Source organism: Hypomesus transpacificus, chromosome 4, assembly GCF_021917145.1.
Source record: "Hypomesus transpacificus isolate Combined female chromosome 4, fHypTra1, whole genome shotgun sequence".
Lineage (NCBI taxonomy): Eukaryota > Metazoa > Chordata > Actinopteri > Osmeriformes > Osmeridae > Hypomesus > Hypomesus transpacificus.
Window position 1 is genome coordinate 8,021,388 of NC_061063.1, and position 16,982 is coordinate 8,038,369.

The following is a 16,982-nucleotide window of genomic DNA, read 5'->3' on the forward strand; positions in this document are numbered from 1 at the left end:
TCCCTATGCAATTTACTTAGTTGCTCTTTCCCCATCTTTCATCTCAATGTCTTTCTAAGGACAGCTTAGACCTTAGCTATAACCTTCTTAAGAATCCGGTGGAACTGATGGGTCCATGTGAACGTAGCTTGATGTTCAGCATCTCTACAAAAGGGGATTTTGGACACGGCAGTGGGCAACGTACCCATAGGCACATCAGCATGGGAAGGACAAGAGCGTGCATCGTTGGGGAGGCCAGCCAATGATGTGAATCTATCGTATTATACATGGGCGTTGTGGCTTTTGTTGATCGACTGTTTTTACTATAATGTCCCGGAAAAGCATATGGATTTGTTGCGCACACATACGAAGCTAACCTACAACCTTACTGTCGCCTCCAAAACTAAACCGAGGCTCCACATTAGAAATCGAAGCCAATCTGCACATGGAAAAAGTAGCCAGGCGTGGAAGAGATCCGCCTCAAGTAGGTTAGACCAAAGCAGATGGTTGAAGGCGCGCGCGATGTGTGTATCAAAATGTGTGGCTAGATCACAAGCTTTTGGCACTTCCTATTTCAGGAAATGTTAGTCACTACGCATTTGAAGTGTCGTTGACTGAGTCGCAATGTTCATCTCTTTCAACTTTCTTTTTTAGAACCATCAAGCACAAAGCAGCAGGTGAGAAACAAGTTGTTCACGCTCGATGTCGATGGATTAAGCACAGTTTGTAGGCATTTTGTGCATTTCCTGGAGCATTGTCCTCGATATTAATAAGCAAATGGTTCGGACGGGAGCAGGCAGTCAGAACAATTAGGATGTTTACCGGTAACGGAGCGAATCTTGGCTAAATAAGAAGTCTTCACATGGCTCAATTCGGAGATGAGAACGGCACGGTGAATCCACCGGTTGCTGAAAAGAAACCCACGCCAGGCAATGGTGCCGTGAATCTCGAGACGCACCTAGAAGAATCAGTCTCCAACGGAAACTGCATGATGACAGACAGCGTGAAGAGGGGCCATAACGACATAGGGCACGGGCCACCTGTGTCTGACAACATGGGTGTAGGGGAAGCAGATACCAAACCTATCCCTCGACGGAGCAGTATTATAAAGGTGTAGTTTTGTTTCCTTGTTCTAACCTTTACAATTTAACCATTGTTTTGATTCGTTTCCTGCAAGTGTAAGTCACTTAAATGTAGTTTGTCGGAAAATGAATTTCCATCCTGTATTCCTAAACAGTGGATTGCAAAAAAAGGTGTTAACACATTTGTATTGGTTTGCCACCATATTGCTTTTATTCCCTTTTCACAAATCAGTTGTATTAAGAGAGGGAGCAGAGGAGATACGGTATACAACCTAGGCCCAGCCCCAAAAGGGCAGCAGTCAGCTCCAAGCAAGCCTAAACTCAAAAGTGTGACATATTGAAAATAGAGCATTCGTCCACACATCCAGTGATGTTGTTAGAAAGGGAGCTCTTCCCATCCTTTCAATGCCTATAGACATAACACCTCTGATCATTGCTCTTTTTTCCTTTTAGACCTGTGATTTGTGAATCCTCCTGCACTTTTATTAGCAACATTGAAAGATATTTAGTTGTGGCATGTTTCTTCTTCCCATGGGGGACATAAATTGGATGTGTTGTTGCCACTGGCTGGGCCACTCTGATTTGTTCAAATTACTCAGTTTCAAAGGAAGTTGGTCAATTGGCCAATTTCCATACTATTATGTTGCAAGATCACAATCTGTTATAACACACACATCTGCCTCTTATTTTTCTTTCTTTTTATCCTTTCTTTCTCTTTTTTATTGTTCTCCATTTTATTGTATTTTTTTCCAGTATTCTTTGTGCTGCTCTTTTTCTTCTCCCACCTTGTCGAATTCTGCCTTTTGCCTCATCTCTAATTTCTCAGCACCTCTCTCTGCATCTCATGCATTCTCTTTCCGCCTTCACACAGTCCACATCCAACCTCTCTCACTCAGTTCGTTTCCAGGCAACCAGGTGACGATCAAAACCAGTCTTGCACAGGTTTCCTCTTATGCTTAACAGAAAGTTCAGTGTTGTTTTAAAAATAAGCAAGACAGCCTCATGCTAGGATGTCAAGAGGTGCTGAGTGAATTCCGTGTCAGGGCTGCATGGGTGAGGGTGTTCCCGACATCTGCTTCAGTGTTTGATGTGGTTTCTACTTAGCGGTTTTGCTGCTCCATCTTGAACAACACAGTACCTTCAAAGACCCACATAGCAGCTTTGTGCAACAGTGCAAATACACGTGAGTGACTTTTGCCTCTAACCTGCATAAACTGACCAATTGTCCATGGCAGGGACGTCATTGACAAGCTTTGATGTTGTGGGTGTGTCCTTGGACCTGTGGAGTTCCACACCAGAAGGCTAACCTGCATGGAAATCTCCTCATAAGGGATCATTCTGTTTGGTATGCAGTCAAACTGGTGCTATGACATGCCAAGCATCTTTACCATGATCCAGATGATGTGGAGTGTATGTTAATGGTTTCACAATTTATCTGTGAAAGAAGGATCAGCATAATAGCATATATAATCATTATAATCGTGTATTCTCTCACTTATCTAATTCCTTCTTTTCTATTTCCACAATCTCTTATTTTCTGATCTTACTCCTCTTGTGCTGTCCCCCCCCCTCCTATAATGTGTGTGTGTACACTGGTACCCTTAGCAGCACCTTGTGTCAGAAGTTCACTTGAATGTAGATAAGGATATAATTCTGCATCAACTAAGAATGGAACATCCATGAAAACACATTAAAAACATGTTTTGGTTTCACTTTGCAGATTGAGAATGAACAGAGAATATACTGTATACTGGATGGTTTCCTCCAACCTTGGTACAGGATACCTGATATGGGTGCTGCTTGTATGAGTGTTTCTTCAGTGGGTGGGTTTGGTTTATTTGTGTGTGTTTTCGGAAAGGATTGTATTAGCCAGGGGGACTTAGCAGGCAGCTGGATGCAGGTTATGAAATGAGAGTTGGGGCTGCTGTGAGAGCGTTGGCTGGGCTGAAACATCTAGCCTGCCCTAGACCCCTTCAGGCCCTTCTGGCCTACATAAGCTACTTGAGACAGCTAGAGGATGCCGGGAGACACTTAGCAAAACCACACATCATGTTATCATAGATTTTATTGTGAATGTGGAACTGTATTCACATACTGCATACACGTATATAGACACGAGTGACCCTCCATTCTGGAGACCACAGGAGTGAGCTTGCTAATGTTTGTTGCTGTGGGGAATGGAAGTTCATTTAGGTAGATGTGCCAAGGTGAATTTTAACAAATACATTTGAGTTACTAAGGCAACAACATTGATTTTAAACCCTTAACATAAGCAGAAATCCTTTTAACTGATCATTGACACATGTCCTTCAGTGTACTCCATTGTCTTGGCATGGATTAATTTTGTGGCATGCCTCCTTTTGCAAGAGGAGAGACACTTAATGTTTTTCAGTTGAAATGGCGGTAAGCTAAGATGACAAGGTGACCTTTTTCATTCCCTCCTTACGAGAACTCATCGGTGTAACACACGTGAAAAGCAGTATTGAGAAGCACATAATGGAACGTCCATGGTCAGTGGTTTGTGCTGTGTTGGTTCATCAGTGGTTTGAAAAGACTGTTCTGTCAGTGCTTTTGATAGTATTGTGTCTGATGGATAATATGACCACATACTGTTTCCCGTTTGTCTTTACGGTTGTAACAGCCATTTCCTGTTCACTCACTCACTCACTTACTCATTCAATTACTCTCACATACACTGCATTTCCACTCTCTCATTTCTGCCTTGCTTTCTCTTCTCCTATTTCTATATCTTTGGCTTTCTTCTGTCTCTTCCTCCCCCTTCCGTTCTTCCATTTAATCAGCACTTCAAAGCGGACACCCTCTTACGACCTACATCCTTGTTCTGCTGACATGACTGTTCTGTAATTAGTCATACTGGGTGGGGCACAGAAGACATCATGCCTCTTACCAACTCATATGTTCATCCATCCTAGAACGGAGAGCGTGTTAACTGGAACTCACGTGCCAGGTCTCCCGTTGTTACCATCCTCCTGGTGTGCACATCACATAACACTTCCCCCCCCCCCCCCCCCACCTCTGTCTGCCTCTGTCATTTCAGCATTGATGTCCTGTGATCTGCCTCTCTTCCATCCTTACTTCCTGCCTCTTGTCTCTCTCCATCTGTCCACAGCCTGTCTCTCCATCTGTCCTCTCCCATGCTGTGTGTCCCCTTCTGCACCTCCCTCTCCCTCCCCCAGCACATCTGGCAGTCCACCTGCATAATCCTCAGTCTAGTCTCTGCTGGCCTCTCTTCAGCTCAGTGTTACATCATACAGACTCGAACATTCCCTGATTATTGAAGCAAAGTAAGCAGCTTTTGATATTGTTTTTGGGAGGAAAATGTCCCATAGGCAAATCTTTCAGGGAAATCTAGGACTTTAAGAAACCAATAAAGGACTATCGTTTTCTTCCGTGTTGTTGACTGTTCAGGAACAAAATTATTTTTCCTGTGATGCCTGCCATAGGAAGTATGTTTCTCACTTATTAGCAGACAGGCTGCTTCCTGTTTTGAAGGCTTCGCAGTGTAGAGGGGAGGTCTCCACTATGGTTGTTATCTATGAGAGAAGCACACTTGGTCTGGCTGTGTAACATGCTGTCAAATACATTTGAGTAATTGTGAGAATATCCAAATGTTTTTCTGTGTGTTTTTATCTCCAGTATGTTTGTTGGTCTGTGTGTGTGTGTGTGTTCAGGTATTAGCCTGGCAGGGTAATTCGTTCAGGGCCTCTATTGACGTCAGACATGGACGCCTGTGTGTTTTGAACCTTTGTCTACCTTCTCTGCCCCTCCATTAGCCATGGCTTGTATAATTGAGTTTGTCTATACAGGCGGGCATATGAAGATCCCTAAAACACACACTTTAATTGAATCCCTTTTATTGAAAAGGTCACATGCTGTGCTGTTCCAGTTGAGACAAGCCTTGTCTGTTAGACATTCGCATGAACCTCTTATATACTTTCAATCCAGTTTCATCCCTGGAAGGAAACAAAGTTAATCTGTATCATGAATCCATTCAGTACACAGGGCTGTGTCATACTTGAATCACATGATAGTGTTGGTATATGGAGACTGATGTATGTGAGTGCTTTAGTGATTAATGACAGCTATTGTGTGAAGCACTTCCATGTGGGATTTGCAGTAGTGATTTTCACTGAGCTGAATGACCATGAAGGGATCATTACTCCTAATGCGGCGTACGGGGAATTGGGGCATCATTGATTTCCCTTGCCGTTAGTTTGCTATGTGTGTGTGCATGTTTGTGTGTGTATCCATCATTGTTCTCCAGAGAGTAACAACAGTTAGTTCGGTGTGAGGTGATGCATAAAAGAGGCAGCTAGTAGGGTCACATGTTCATAACTAATCCCCTTACATGGAGTAGCACCGAGGCAGCAGGGATGGATGGATGGGGGAAGGGGGGTGTTCAATAGGAAGCACCCCCACTACATCTGTGCTTAATCTTTCCTGTTCTCCTATCTCTCTCTCTCCCTCCTCTCTCTTTCCCCTGCTGTAGGCAAGTGTCATGAAAGGGGAACGGATAGATTTCCGAGACCCCACCCTTGCTCGCCCCTGCCCTCCTGTGTTCCCGTCTCTGTGGCAACACTTCCGCATACTAATGAGATGTTTGAAGGAACAACAGTGATTCGGGGTCTCTCCTCCTTCTGCTGTGAGGGAAACCCTTTCATCTCTCCTTTCAAAGATGTTCTCTCTTTTCCGTTGTTCATTCATATTCTCCAGAAAAGAAGAAGCCGTGTGCCGAATGGCCTCATGTGACTTGCTTTCTCTCTACAAACGAGTTCTATACCATTCTAAACCGACATGTGTATTCCTGTTGACCTCACGCAATATTGGCATGGTCTCTGTTTAAATGTCATAGGTTGAGATGTTACAAGCTTTTTCAAAGCACATTGTGATGTTGCAACTCGCACGCTCAAACACGCTTTGCCACGGACAGGCACAATCAATTCATGAAGCGCGGATTTTGCTTACCACTCTGTTGTGACAAGGTCACCGCCTATCCGAAATAACTTTTGCCATCTTAACGATTCAGTGTATACTAGGCTGTAACCCAGACTGGAAAAATAAATGTTATTGTGTGTGTGTGTGTTTGCGCGCACGCGCCATTTTCACAGTATGTAAAATGATGAACCTGGGATTACATTATCCACAATTAAGTTAAGCGCTCCCCGTGTTTTTACAACCTTGTCTTTCACATTGGCTGTGGGATCAGGGCGTCAGTCCTCACTGGCTGTGCCGGTGGACCGTTTAATGTGTGCTAACGCGATTGGATTACGTAACGTTGTAACAGTGTGTCTTCCCAGTTCTGTGTCCTCCGCTTCTTCCTGTCGGGCACCGTTAGCAAATCCGTCCACCCCAGGACGTTTTTATCAGTCTCATACAGCCGTAATTAAATAACCCCGCCTCCACACCCAATGTTCCCCATCCACTTTCATATTGACTTTCCTCGCTAACAGCCCGTCTGATGGGCCGATCAACCTTTCCGGGGGACGGTGTCATTGTGGAGGTTAATTAGCATTCTCTGAGGCGTCTTTGTCCTGGTTTGATTTATAGTTCTGTGGGTAAGGCCAAGGATACAAGCCTATTTACATGATATCAGAAAAACAACTGTCGTAGATAAATGTGTGGGTTTTATGGCAAGAATATAAATCTGTCTCCCTGCTCTCTCTCTCTCTTCCTCCCCTCCCCCATTCCTGTCGTCCCTCCATCAGGATGGCTCTCGCTCTGGCAAAGAGAGGAAGAAGACCGTATCCTTCAGCCATAGCCTATCAGAGAAGAAGATTAGCAGTGCTGCCGACTGCATCAGCACCATGGTGGGTAGTCTGATCAGTCACTCAGGCCCTGGGCATAGCTTGTCCTGACCTCCTTTCCAGCCCGGAAAAACACAGTTTTCAATCAATGGATCAATATGTTGATTCAGCTACTGTTGGTCCAGAATGGAGTCCAGTTACACAGCCTAGCTCCAGAAATGGAAGTACCTTGGTTAGCTATTCAAATGACTGTAACATCATGAGCTCCACTTGAATAAAACCTGACTTGTGATTCACCAAATTCTGCTCGACATCCAGCTGGCTTGTAGGTGCATGCAGTGCTGTGTTGTTTAGAAAACGATGACACCTCTCTCGTCTGTGAAGGTGGAAGGCAGTGAGCTGCGGAAGGTGCGCTCCAACTCCAGGGTTTACCAGCGCTACTTCCTGCTGGAGGCGGGGCTGCAGGCGCTCCGGTGGGAACCGTCCAAGAAGGAGTCGGACAAGGCCTGCATCCCTGTCCCGTCCATCCGTGAGGTCAGTGTCACTGGGGTCATCGCAGAGAACCTAGGAGTCTTTGAGCATGTGTCATAGGTTATGGTGACTCAATGGAACCAATGTCATCCAGCTCGGGGTTACACAGAATTCTCAACAGGTGGGTGCCTGTCTCTTTTCAGTTGCGTACGGGTCGGAACACGGAGACCTTTCGCACCAGCGGTGTGTACGACCAGATCTCTGAGGACTGTGCCTTTTCAATCATCTACGGCGAGGGCTACGAGTCACTGGACCTGGTGGCCAACTCTGCTGAAGTGGCCAATGTCTGGGTCACCGGTCTCAGGTAGGCAGCGGTCCCCCTCGGCTCGATGATGTCACAACACACTTGGCGAAGTATTATGACGTAATGGAAGCGAACAACCAACCTTCAGTGACATGAAAGAATCGGGTCAGATGTCTGATGGCGTTAGGGTGCCGTGCTCCTTGGCGCGTCCTAATGCATCTGTCCACGTGTGCAGGTATATGATCCAGTACGGGAAGCACGCCCTGGACATGATCGCCAGCAGCCAGGACAGCCTTCGGCTCACCTGGCTAGGACAGATGTTCATGTCTGCCATGGTGGTGGAGGGGCGGACCGAGGAGGACGAGGGGATTAGCGTTCGTTCAGCGGTGGGGCTCATCCGGAGGGGTAACCCAGGTGTGAGGAGCAGTAAGGTGGAACACCGCTTCAGAGAGCTCCAGAGAGTCAGGGCCGGCAGGGACGGCGCTGGAGAGGAGGGGTCTGACGGGAGAGAGGTGAAAGACTGCAGAAGAGGCGGGGGGAAGGAGCAGAGGGTGACCAAGCAGGAGTTCATCGAGGTCTTTCATGACTTGTGCACCCGGCCGGAGATCTACTTTTTGTTGGTGCAGTTCTCGAGCAACAAGGAGTACCTGGATACCAAAGACCTGATGACGTTCCTGGAGGCCGAGCAAGGGGTGGCTCAAGTGAGTGTCTCTCTGTCTCTCGCTCTCTTTCGCACGCGCGCAAACACATTTCATTTTTGTAGACGTTTCCCAAAATGTTATCCTCTCTCTCGTCATTCAGGTTAGTGAGGATGCCAGTTTGGAGCTCATTCAATCCCATGAGCAGTCGGAAGAGGGCCGCCAGCAGGGCTGCCTCTCATTGGACGGCTTCACCAGCTACCTTACGTCCCCGGAGTGCCACCTGTTTGACTGGGAGCACAGGGGGGTGTGTCAGGACATGAGCCAGCCCCTCTCTCACTACTACGTCAACTCCTCCCACAACACCTACCTCATCGAGGACCAGTTCCGTGGCCCTGCCGACGTGACGGGCTACATCCGCGCCCTGAAGATGGGCTGCCGCTCTGTGGAAGTGGACGTGTGGGACGGTCCCGAGGACGAGCCCGTCGTCTACACCGGCCACACCCAGACCTCGCCCGTGGCCTTCCGCTGTGTCGTGGATGTGATCGGCCGCTTTGCGTTTGTGGCTTCGGAGTACCCGTTGATAGTGTGCGTGGAGAACCACTGCTCCTTGGCCCAGCAGAGGGTGATGTTCCAGCATCTGGATAAGGCCCTGGGAGAGATGCTGTACACCGACCCCCCCACAGAGGGCTACCTGCCCTCTCCCGACGCTCTGAAGGGGAGGATCCTGCTCAAAGGCCAGAAGCTGGAGGGGGCGGAGCCAGAGGAGGGGGAGGTGAGCGACGAGGACGAAGGGGCGGAGATGTGCCTGAAAGTGAAGGGGGCCAACAGCAGTTGGGGAGGAGGTGAGGGGCGGCCGAAGGGCGGTAGCGTGAGTAGCAGTGGCAGTGGCGGGGTGTCTCCAACACCCCCTCCTGCTCCTCCTCCTCCACCCAAAAAGTTCCAGCTGATGAGGGAGCTGTCGGACCTAGTCGCACTCTGCCGGTCTGTCCGCTTCCAGGACTTCCAGAGCTCCTTCCAGCGGCAGAAACCCTGGGAGATCTGCTCCCTGAACGAGAACCTCGCCCTCCGCCTGGCGTCCGAGCGCCCCGGAGACTTTGTCAACTACAACAAGCGCTTTCTTTCACGCGTGTACCCCAGCCCCATGCGCATCGACTCCAGCAACCTCAACCCCCAGGACCTGTGGAAGTGTGGCTGCCAGATCGTGGGGGTGAACTACCAGACTCCCGGCCTGATGATGGACCTGAACACGGGCTGGTTCCACCAGAACGGAAACTGCGGCTACGTGCTGCGGCCGGCCATCATGCGCCAGGAGGTGTCGTACTTCAGCGGCGACACCCGGGACACGGTACCGGGTGTCGCCCCTCAGCTGCTTCATGTGAAGGTCAGTGTGCTTTGATGGAAGGATGAATCTCCACTGACCAAAAACAAGTGTTGTTTTAGATGGTTTTTTTTTGTTTGTTTTTTGACATATTTCAAATGTCTTCTATGTTTGTTTTTTTTCTTCCAAGGAACCCATATGTGTATTTTTATAGACTGAATTGACTCCCTCGAAAGGTCAACAGGTCGGTTAACGCACCAAACAATCACTCCCTCCAGGTAATTAGCGGTCAGAATTTGCCCCGGCCGCGGGGGTCCGGGGTCAAAGGTGACGTCGTTGACCCCTACGTCTATGTGGAGATCCACGGTATCCCAGCAGACTGCGCCGAGCGTCGCACCAGGACCGTCACTCAGAACGGAGACAACCCCATCTTCGACGAGAGCTTTGAGTTTCAGATCAACCTGCCCGAGCTCACCATGGTCCGCTTCGTGGTTCTGGATGACGATTTCATCGGAGACGAGTTCATAGGTGAGTAACCAGGAGATGGGAGAATGCAAACACATTCCCTTCCCCTCAAAGCATCCATGGTCACAATACACCAACTATTTTTTTTTATCTCTTTACAGCCATGTTTTTGCGCATTGTTTACATAAGTCATTTCTCTACAGGTCAGTACACCATTCCTCTAGAGTGTATACAGCCGGGATACCGGCATGTTCCGCTGCAGTCTCTCACGGGGGAGGACCTCCCGCACGCACGACTCTTCGTCCACGTGGCCCTCACCAACCGGAGGGGGGGGGGAAAGCCCCACAAGCGTGGCATGTCGGTGCGGAAGACCCGGCGGGCGAGGGACTACACGGCGCTCAGGGACCTGGGGCTACGGCAGGTTGACGATGTTTTCAAGATGGCCACTGCTCCACTGAGGGAGGCTACAGACTTGAAGGAGAACATGCAGGTAAGAGGGGGGATGGAATGTGTTTCATTGTCACATTCATACATGTTATGTAGGGAGACATGTTATGTTTGTATTGATGAACAGATATCACAGTGCTTTTAACATAAGGCTTGAACCAAGGCGAGATATGACTAGTGACACCATGACTAGTGACACCATCACTAGGTTATCTTGTGAAATGATGTGGCATTCCTTAGAGAGTGGGTTAGTAGTCTGGTTATGTGTGCAAACACACACACAGAGAGAGAGAGAGCGTTAAATGCAATACTGCATTTAACATCATATTTCAGGAAGACATACAAAGCATGAATACGTACCAAGATCCTCACATGAGCCTTAAAATACTGTTAGCTGAATGAACCTACCCACCATTCATTTGACAGGCATGTTGGAACTGATTGAGTTTATGGTTGTCTCTACTGCTGTCGTTCAATAAAGCTTATGTAATTCAATCAGATGTTCTTTTCCCGGACTCCCAGGATTCTAGGAAACAGAAGTTCCATTTGGCTGCAGAACTAAACTAAACACTGCTGTGTGTGTGTGTGTGTGTGTGTGTGCGCGTGCGTGCGTTGGGAAGTATGCACAGTACATGTGTTAACTGTATGATTATTATTGTTGATCAAAAATGTTTATTTGACCAATTTTGTTTCTCATTAAATGTGTTTATTGTATCCTCTCTCTCGCCCTCTCTCTCGCCCTCTCTCTTGCCCCCTCTCTCTTGCCCTCTCTCTCGCCATCTCTCTCGCCCTCTCTCTCGCCCTCCCTGTGCAGAACTCGGTGGCTGTGTTCAGGGAGCTGTGTGGCGTGTCTGCGGTGGCTAACCTCATGCAGTGCGTCTTGGCCCTGGGCCCTCGAATGAAGGGGACAGACGGGGCCCCCGTGCTCCTGTTTAACCTGAGGGAGCAGTACCCCTCCATGGAGCCCCAGGGCCCCCTGCCGGAGGTCCTCCGCAGGGTGGTCTCCACCTTCGATACGGTGGGTAGGCTCAGTCAACTAACCATGGGATTAATAAAAGGGGTTTTGTTGGCTGGTTCTGGTTTTCTTTTTCTTTGCTCACACTCTTTCTCCTTCTCTGTCCCTGCCTGTCTCTCTCTCTTTCTCCTTCTCTGTCCCTGCCTGTCTCTCTCTCTTTCTCCTTATCTGTCCCTGCTTGTCTCTCTCTCTTTCTCCTTCCCTGTCCCTGCCTGTCTCTCTTTCTCCTTCCCTGTCCCTGCTTGTCTCTCTCTCTTTCTCCTTCCCTGTCCCTGCCTGTCTCTCTTTCTCCTTCCCTGTCCCTGCCTGTCTCTCTTTCTCCTTCCCTGTCCCTGCCTGTCTCTCTCTCTTTCTCCTTCCCTGTCCCTGCCTGTCTCTCTTTCTCCTTCCCTGTCCCTGCTTGTCTCTCTCTCTTTCTCCTTCCCTGTCCCTGCCTGTCTCTCTTTCTCCTTCCCTGTCCCTGCCTGTCTCTCTCTCTTTCTCCTTCCCTGTCCCTGCCTGTCTCTCTCTCTTTCTCCTTCCCTGTCCCTGCCTGTCTCTCTCTCTTTCTCCTTCCCTGTCCCTGCCTGTCTCTCTCTCTTTCTCCTTCCCTGTCCCTGCCTCTGTCTCTCTCTCTTTTTCCCTCTCTGTCTCCTATGTCGCTCTCTCTTTCTCCCTCTCTGTCCCTGCCTGTCTCTCTCTCTTTCTCCTTCCCTGTCCCTGCCTCTGTCTCTCTCTCTTTCTCCCTCTCTGTCTCCTATGTCGCTCTCTCTTTATCTTCCTGTCCTCATCTGTGCTCCCGAGGACAGGCAGTGAGAAGAGCTCATAGAAATGTGCTCTGAGTAGATCAGTACATGAGGCTTACCAAGAAACTGTCTGTCTCTTTATGTAATCAGCTTTTGTGAGCCATAGATGACAGTTCTTTCTGCTTTGAGATCCCCTCTCCCCATGTGAAGTCAAGCTCTTACAAAGTCATACTCATTCCACATGCAAAAGTAGATACGGGATACAGTAGAGCTAAAATATGACGTACTCGCATTATAATTTAGACATACTTCCTGTAATATTGTAAGGTTTGAATGAACAAATAAAAAAGGAAAGAACGCCATGACACACGATGACTGTGATCGTTATTTTAGAAATGTATTTATACATCATTTCTGGAGAAAATGTCTTTTATAAATGTGTGCATGCATAGATAGGGTGTGAAAGAGAGGAAAAAGATTTTTGCCGATGGCAAACAATCACTTACATTTGCTTAACTGGACCTGTCAGAGAAATGTTTTGTGGTAGAGTGGAGTAGGTCTTGGTGTTTGGTATAGTATAGTGATGAAGAACACAATTTAGAAATTGTATCACTTTGATTTCTATAGCATTTATCCGTTGCCAGATGAAGAATAGATGGTGTACATGTGATCGTCGGTTATGTAAATTCCTCGCCTTGTGTAGTTACATAAAATGTACATGCATTGTATGTGTCGGGGTGCGTTTTGAACATGCTGAGAAATCTTGAGCACATTTCCAAAGTTAAGGGAGCTCTTTCCTGTCCTGAATACCATTAGCATACATTTACATCTTATTTGGTTAAAAGGATTTGATGTCTCATTTGGCTGTGAAAGGCAAAATCGGGAGACCAGACAGATCAGACGTGTGTGTGTGTGTGTGTGGTGGATTTGTCCTCAGTGCCGCTGCTTGTGTCCTCGTTTTGTAAGGCCCCGTTCCTACTAAGAGGGGTCGTGTCCCTGAAGGCTTTTTAGCGACAGCTGGGTTAATCAGGTATATGGAGTTAATCACTGATTGTTGTTAATGTGTTGTCAATTCAGGTGTTGACATTGAAAGGGTGTATACCAGCAAGAGTGCACCAATATAACGCGATGCATTTTTGTTTATATCTGTCCTTAGATGATTCAGGCGAGCAGAGCCGTCATCGAGCTTTCAGATAAAGTCCACCACAGGATCCTGCAGATCCAGACGACAGGTGTGTTTGTGTGTGGGGGATAGTATTCATGGGGTGCGTATCAGGGAGAGCGAAAGAGAGGAGAGAACTGTTGGTACGGTGTACAGACAGATGAAGATGCGCTCCGTCTGTTACTGAGAGCTGTCAAACAACCCTTTCAGCTGGTTACTCGACAGCAGCCAGTAGCCTGCTGACACGCACACACAGACACACACACACACACAGACACACACACAGTGCCAAATATCTACACCATGAGTAGAGTTATTCTACCCTGGCTCTCAGGCTGATCAGTCGATAAGAGAATATTAGATTAATTTGTTTACTGACTTCTTCCTGATTTCGATGGGAGTCCAGGCTTTGCGTTGGCATCAATCTGCCTCAGTACTATCCTATCTTATCAATCTACAGTCTACACTGCGGCTCCTTGATCACTGCCGTGAGGCTGGCTGATTGTTTTCCTTGGCTGGAAACACACCCTAGCTGCGCTTGTTTACCTCGTGGTTTGGGTTGCCGGGCACCCTGGGTTCGCTGACAGAATTTGTCTGGGCCTTTGTCGCCGTAGTGATAAACCATGTATTTTCCCCCACTAGTGTGTTTAGTGGTTTCCAGGACACAAAGATTGGAAAATTGGAGAGCACATTCTGTAAAGAAATAGCTTCTGGTTTGGGATCAGTAGGAGATTTGAATCTATGAATCGGAAGTGGAATGATGTCTTTTTGGCATGAATAGAGAATGGAGAGATTGTGGAGAGACTGAAAAATAGAGGCATTGTGGAGACGTGGATAGAGAAGGGAACAGGCTATGAAGACCGGACAACCAATATATGGAGACAATATATTTATAACTTTAATATTCAAGAACCCTGTAGAGCTCATCAAGGTTCTAATATAACCCCAAAGTCTTCCAGCCTTGCCAATAGTTCCATATGGAAGCCTAAAGACCTTCTAGAACTGTTCTCCAGACAGTTTCTACATTGTATAGTTCTGTAAAGGCTACAAAGCCTTTCCAGAACCTTTTCATTCTTTCGGCAGCAACCTTGGCGGCGTTAGACGTTCTTGAGAGCAGATGAAGCCCCCTCTGTTACTTTCCGTGACTTCTCTACTTGTGTGTATGTGTGTCCACTTGCATACGTATGTGTGTCAAAAAAAGGGTACATTTTTACAGTGAGCCCTGGGACACTGCCTCAAGCATGTTCCCCTGCACAAAGCCTCCCCTATCAACCAGTTAATCAGGTGCTATCTCACTTGGGGTTAGCTTCCGTCTGCAGGGGCGCACACAGGGCAGAACAGGGTCGTCTGGGGGTGGGGAGGGGGGGGTGAGGGGAACATTCTAGGGTCAGGGCCAAGGACTCTGGCAGAGCGAGGCCAGGGACCTTGAGAAAGACAGAGATGGAGAGATCTCAGGCCTTGTCTAACGGGCCAGCAATGCTTTATGAACGTGGCTGCTGCTAGTGGTGCCAGAGGGTCTGTGGGAGTCAGGGGGTGGGGGGGGGGGGGATGTCTGGCACTCAGGTCTGTCTGTGATGCTCCACAGCCTCTGGCTGGTGAAAGCGTTCAGTTCTCGAAATTCTTACCAAGGTAAACAATGGGTCTCAAAAATGTCTTAATGGGGTGTCCCTGGCTTGTGTGTCTGAACTAGCAGAGGTGAGGAGAACTTGCAGAACGTGAGGAGAACTTGCAGAACGTGGACCAGTGTTTACGTTTTCTCTCTCAGTTGGTTCCGCTCGGATAAACTGGGAAATAATCGTTTCCCACATGCACACTCACAACACTGGCACGCAAGCCCACTGTCTCCTAGCAACTGCACCAACGGCCAGGCCTCCTGTGTGTGTGTGTTTGTGGGTTTTTCATTCTCTCTTTCAATGAGAAAGTCGCCGAGTGACGTTTAGGTTTAAGTCGTGTGAAACGGCTTTGTGTTCGGGCGGCTGTGTTGAAGACTGTCTCTAACGGTGGTGTGCGCCCTATTCTAACCCACTTCCTGGTCTCCATGGAGACAGTGACAGTAGCTTGAGGCAAATGGAGGAAGCCAGATGAGCGCACACGCTCAGTCAGACCGACAGGGCTTGCATTTGTCACTGGGCTTGGTTCCTATGGTGGAAGCATTATGACAGCCTTTCAGCACCATGATGAGTCACGATTACCTCAGTAGGTAATCATCATGGACTTTGTCAATCCAGGCTGATGTGGAGAAGTCGAAGAAAATACACTTTTTTTTGTGTGCGTGTCTCTTTAAGCCATGGAGTTCCATGAAAAACTGCAGTCTATAGCGGGGAAGGAGGGGATGAAAGGTCGCAAGCTTAGCCAGGCCGTGGAAAGTTTCAGCTGGAACATCACCATCCTAAAGGTAAGCCACACACACACACACAGCCTAACGCTTAGTCCGTCAATAGAGCCTTGACCATGTCCTGATTGGTCCGTCCCCTCGTATCCAGGGCCAGGCAGACCTGTTGAAGCACGCCAAGACGGAGGTGCAGGAGAACCTGAAGCAGATGCACTACGCTGCCCTGTCCAGCAGCCTGGCCCAGGGAGGGGCTTCCCTAGCTGAGAGGCCCAGCTCCAGACGCAGCCTGGAGGAGACCAGGGCCACGCAAGGGCCTTAGGACACTAAGCCTCTGGGCCCTCTCTCTGTCAGTGGGACCCCCGCCCGGACAGACCACCCTGGTCTAAAAGTAGGAAGCCGTTACAATGGGACATGTCCTTTGGCATATTGACGAGAGCAATAATGCCTACTGTCAAGCATTTGGTTTCATGAAAAAGGAAGAGCAAAAGAAGGGTCCCTCCCTCTCCCCCCTAATCCATCTATCCAAAGCACAAGGCACTGCCACAGAACTGCAACGTCATGAATGTAGTACAGACTAGTCTTGGAGACTATTGGAGCAGATTGAGGACCTGTCTGGATATATTAATATAAGGAAATATAAATTATATATTTTGTATCTTATCCTTTCCCCAAGTCTGCGATTGACTTGCATTAGACCCACAATGTGATATTACATAGAAATGCACTTTCTGGGTTATTGAACAAAAATGGAAATACAGGAATCAGAAGTGAAGTGTCAAAGTATTTGATTCCTGTGCTATATTGACTTAGTGTGTTTCCTTTGTCCTAAGCCCCATACTGCAGATCGTTATGTTGTATGTGCACATGGGAGTTTGGGCTTCAGTTGGTTCATCGTCTTGTCTACAGTTATCTGCCTTTCAAATATGTTGAGTATTTGATGTAGCAGGATGTTCATGGCAAAACATCATCACAGTAAACAGTGCCGTAACAGTATTATAACTAATACTCTCAGTATGTCACTCTTGTGGAAAGTAACCAGATGTTACATAACTTATTTGCTGTTCTTGTCCTCTTTTTAGATCATCTTTCAACATTTTGTTGGAAGTTTTTTCCAAAATATGATCAAAGTGTATACATCTGCCTCACCCTCAAACGATGTTAAAGCAAATAAACCACTTTATTTTTTACAATTGTTCCACAATAATTCAAGCACTATTCTTTCAATCAATCAGGTTGTCCTTTTAAGTAAGGAGTTTTCTACCTACAAAAGCAGAAA

The 16,982-nt window shown here is 47.7% G+C and overlaps 1 protein-coding gene across 1 annotated transcript; it reads left to right on the forward strand.

The window, feature by feature from the left end:
- The first annotated feature begins 164 nt into the window (after positions 1-164).
- Positions 165-16,863, forward strand: LOC124467584 (inactive phospholipase C-like protein 2). The gene is made up of 12 exons (XM_047019900.1): positions 165-1,090; positions 6,788-6,889; positions 7,211-7,360; positions 7,501-7,661; positions 7,837-8,302; positions 8,403-9,623; positions 9,839-10,088; positions 10,229-10,515; positions 11,287-11,490; positions 13,369-13,444; positions 15,660-15,769; positions 15,858-16,863. The coding sequence occupies exons 1-12, from the start codon at positions 842-844 to the stop codon at positions 16,023-16,025; spliced, it is 3,444 nt and encodes a 1,147-aa protein (XP_046875856.1). The 5' UTR covers positions 165-841; the 3' UTR covers positions 16,026-16,863.
- Positions 16,864-16,982: the final 119 nt, after the last annotated feature.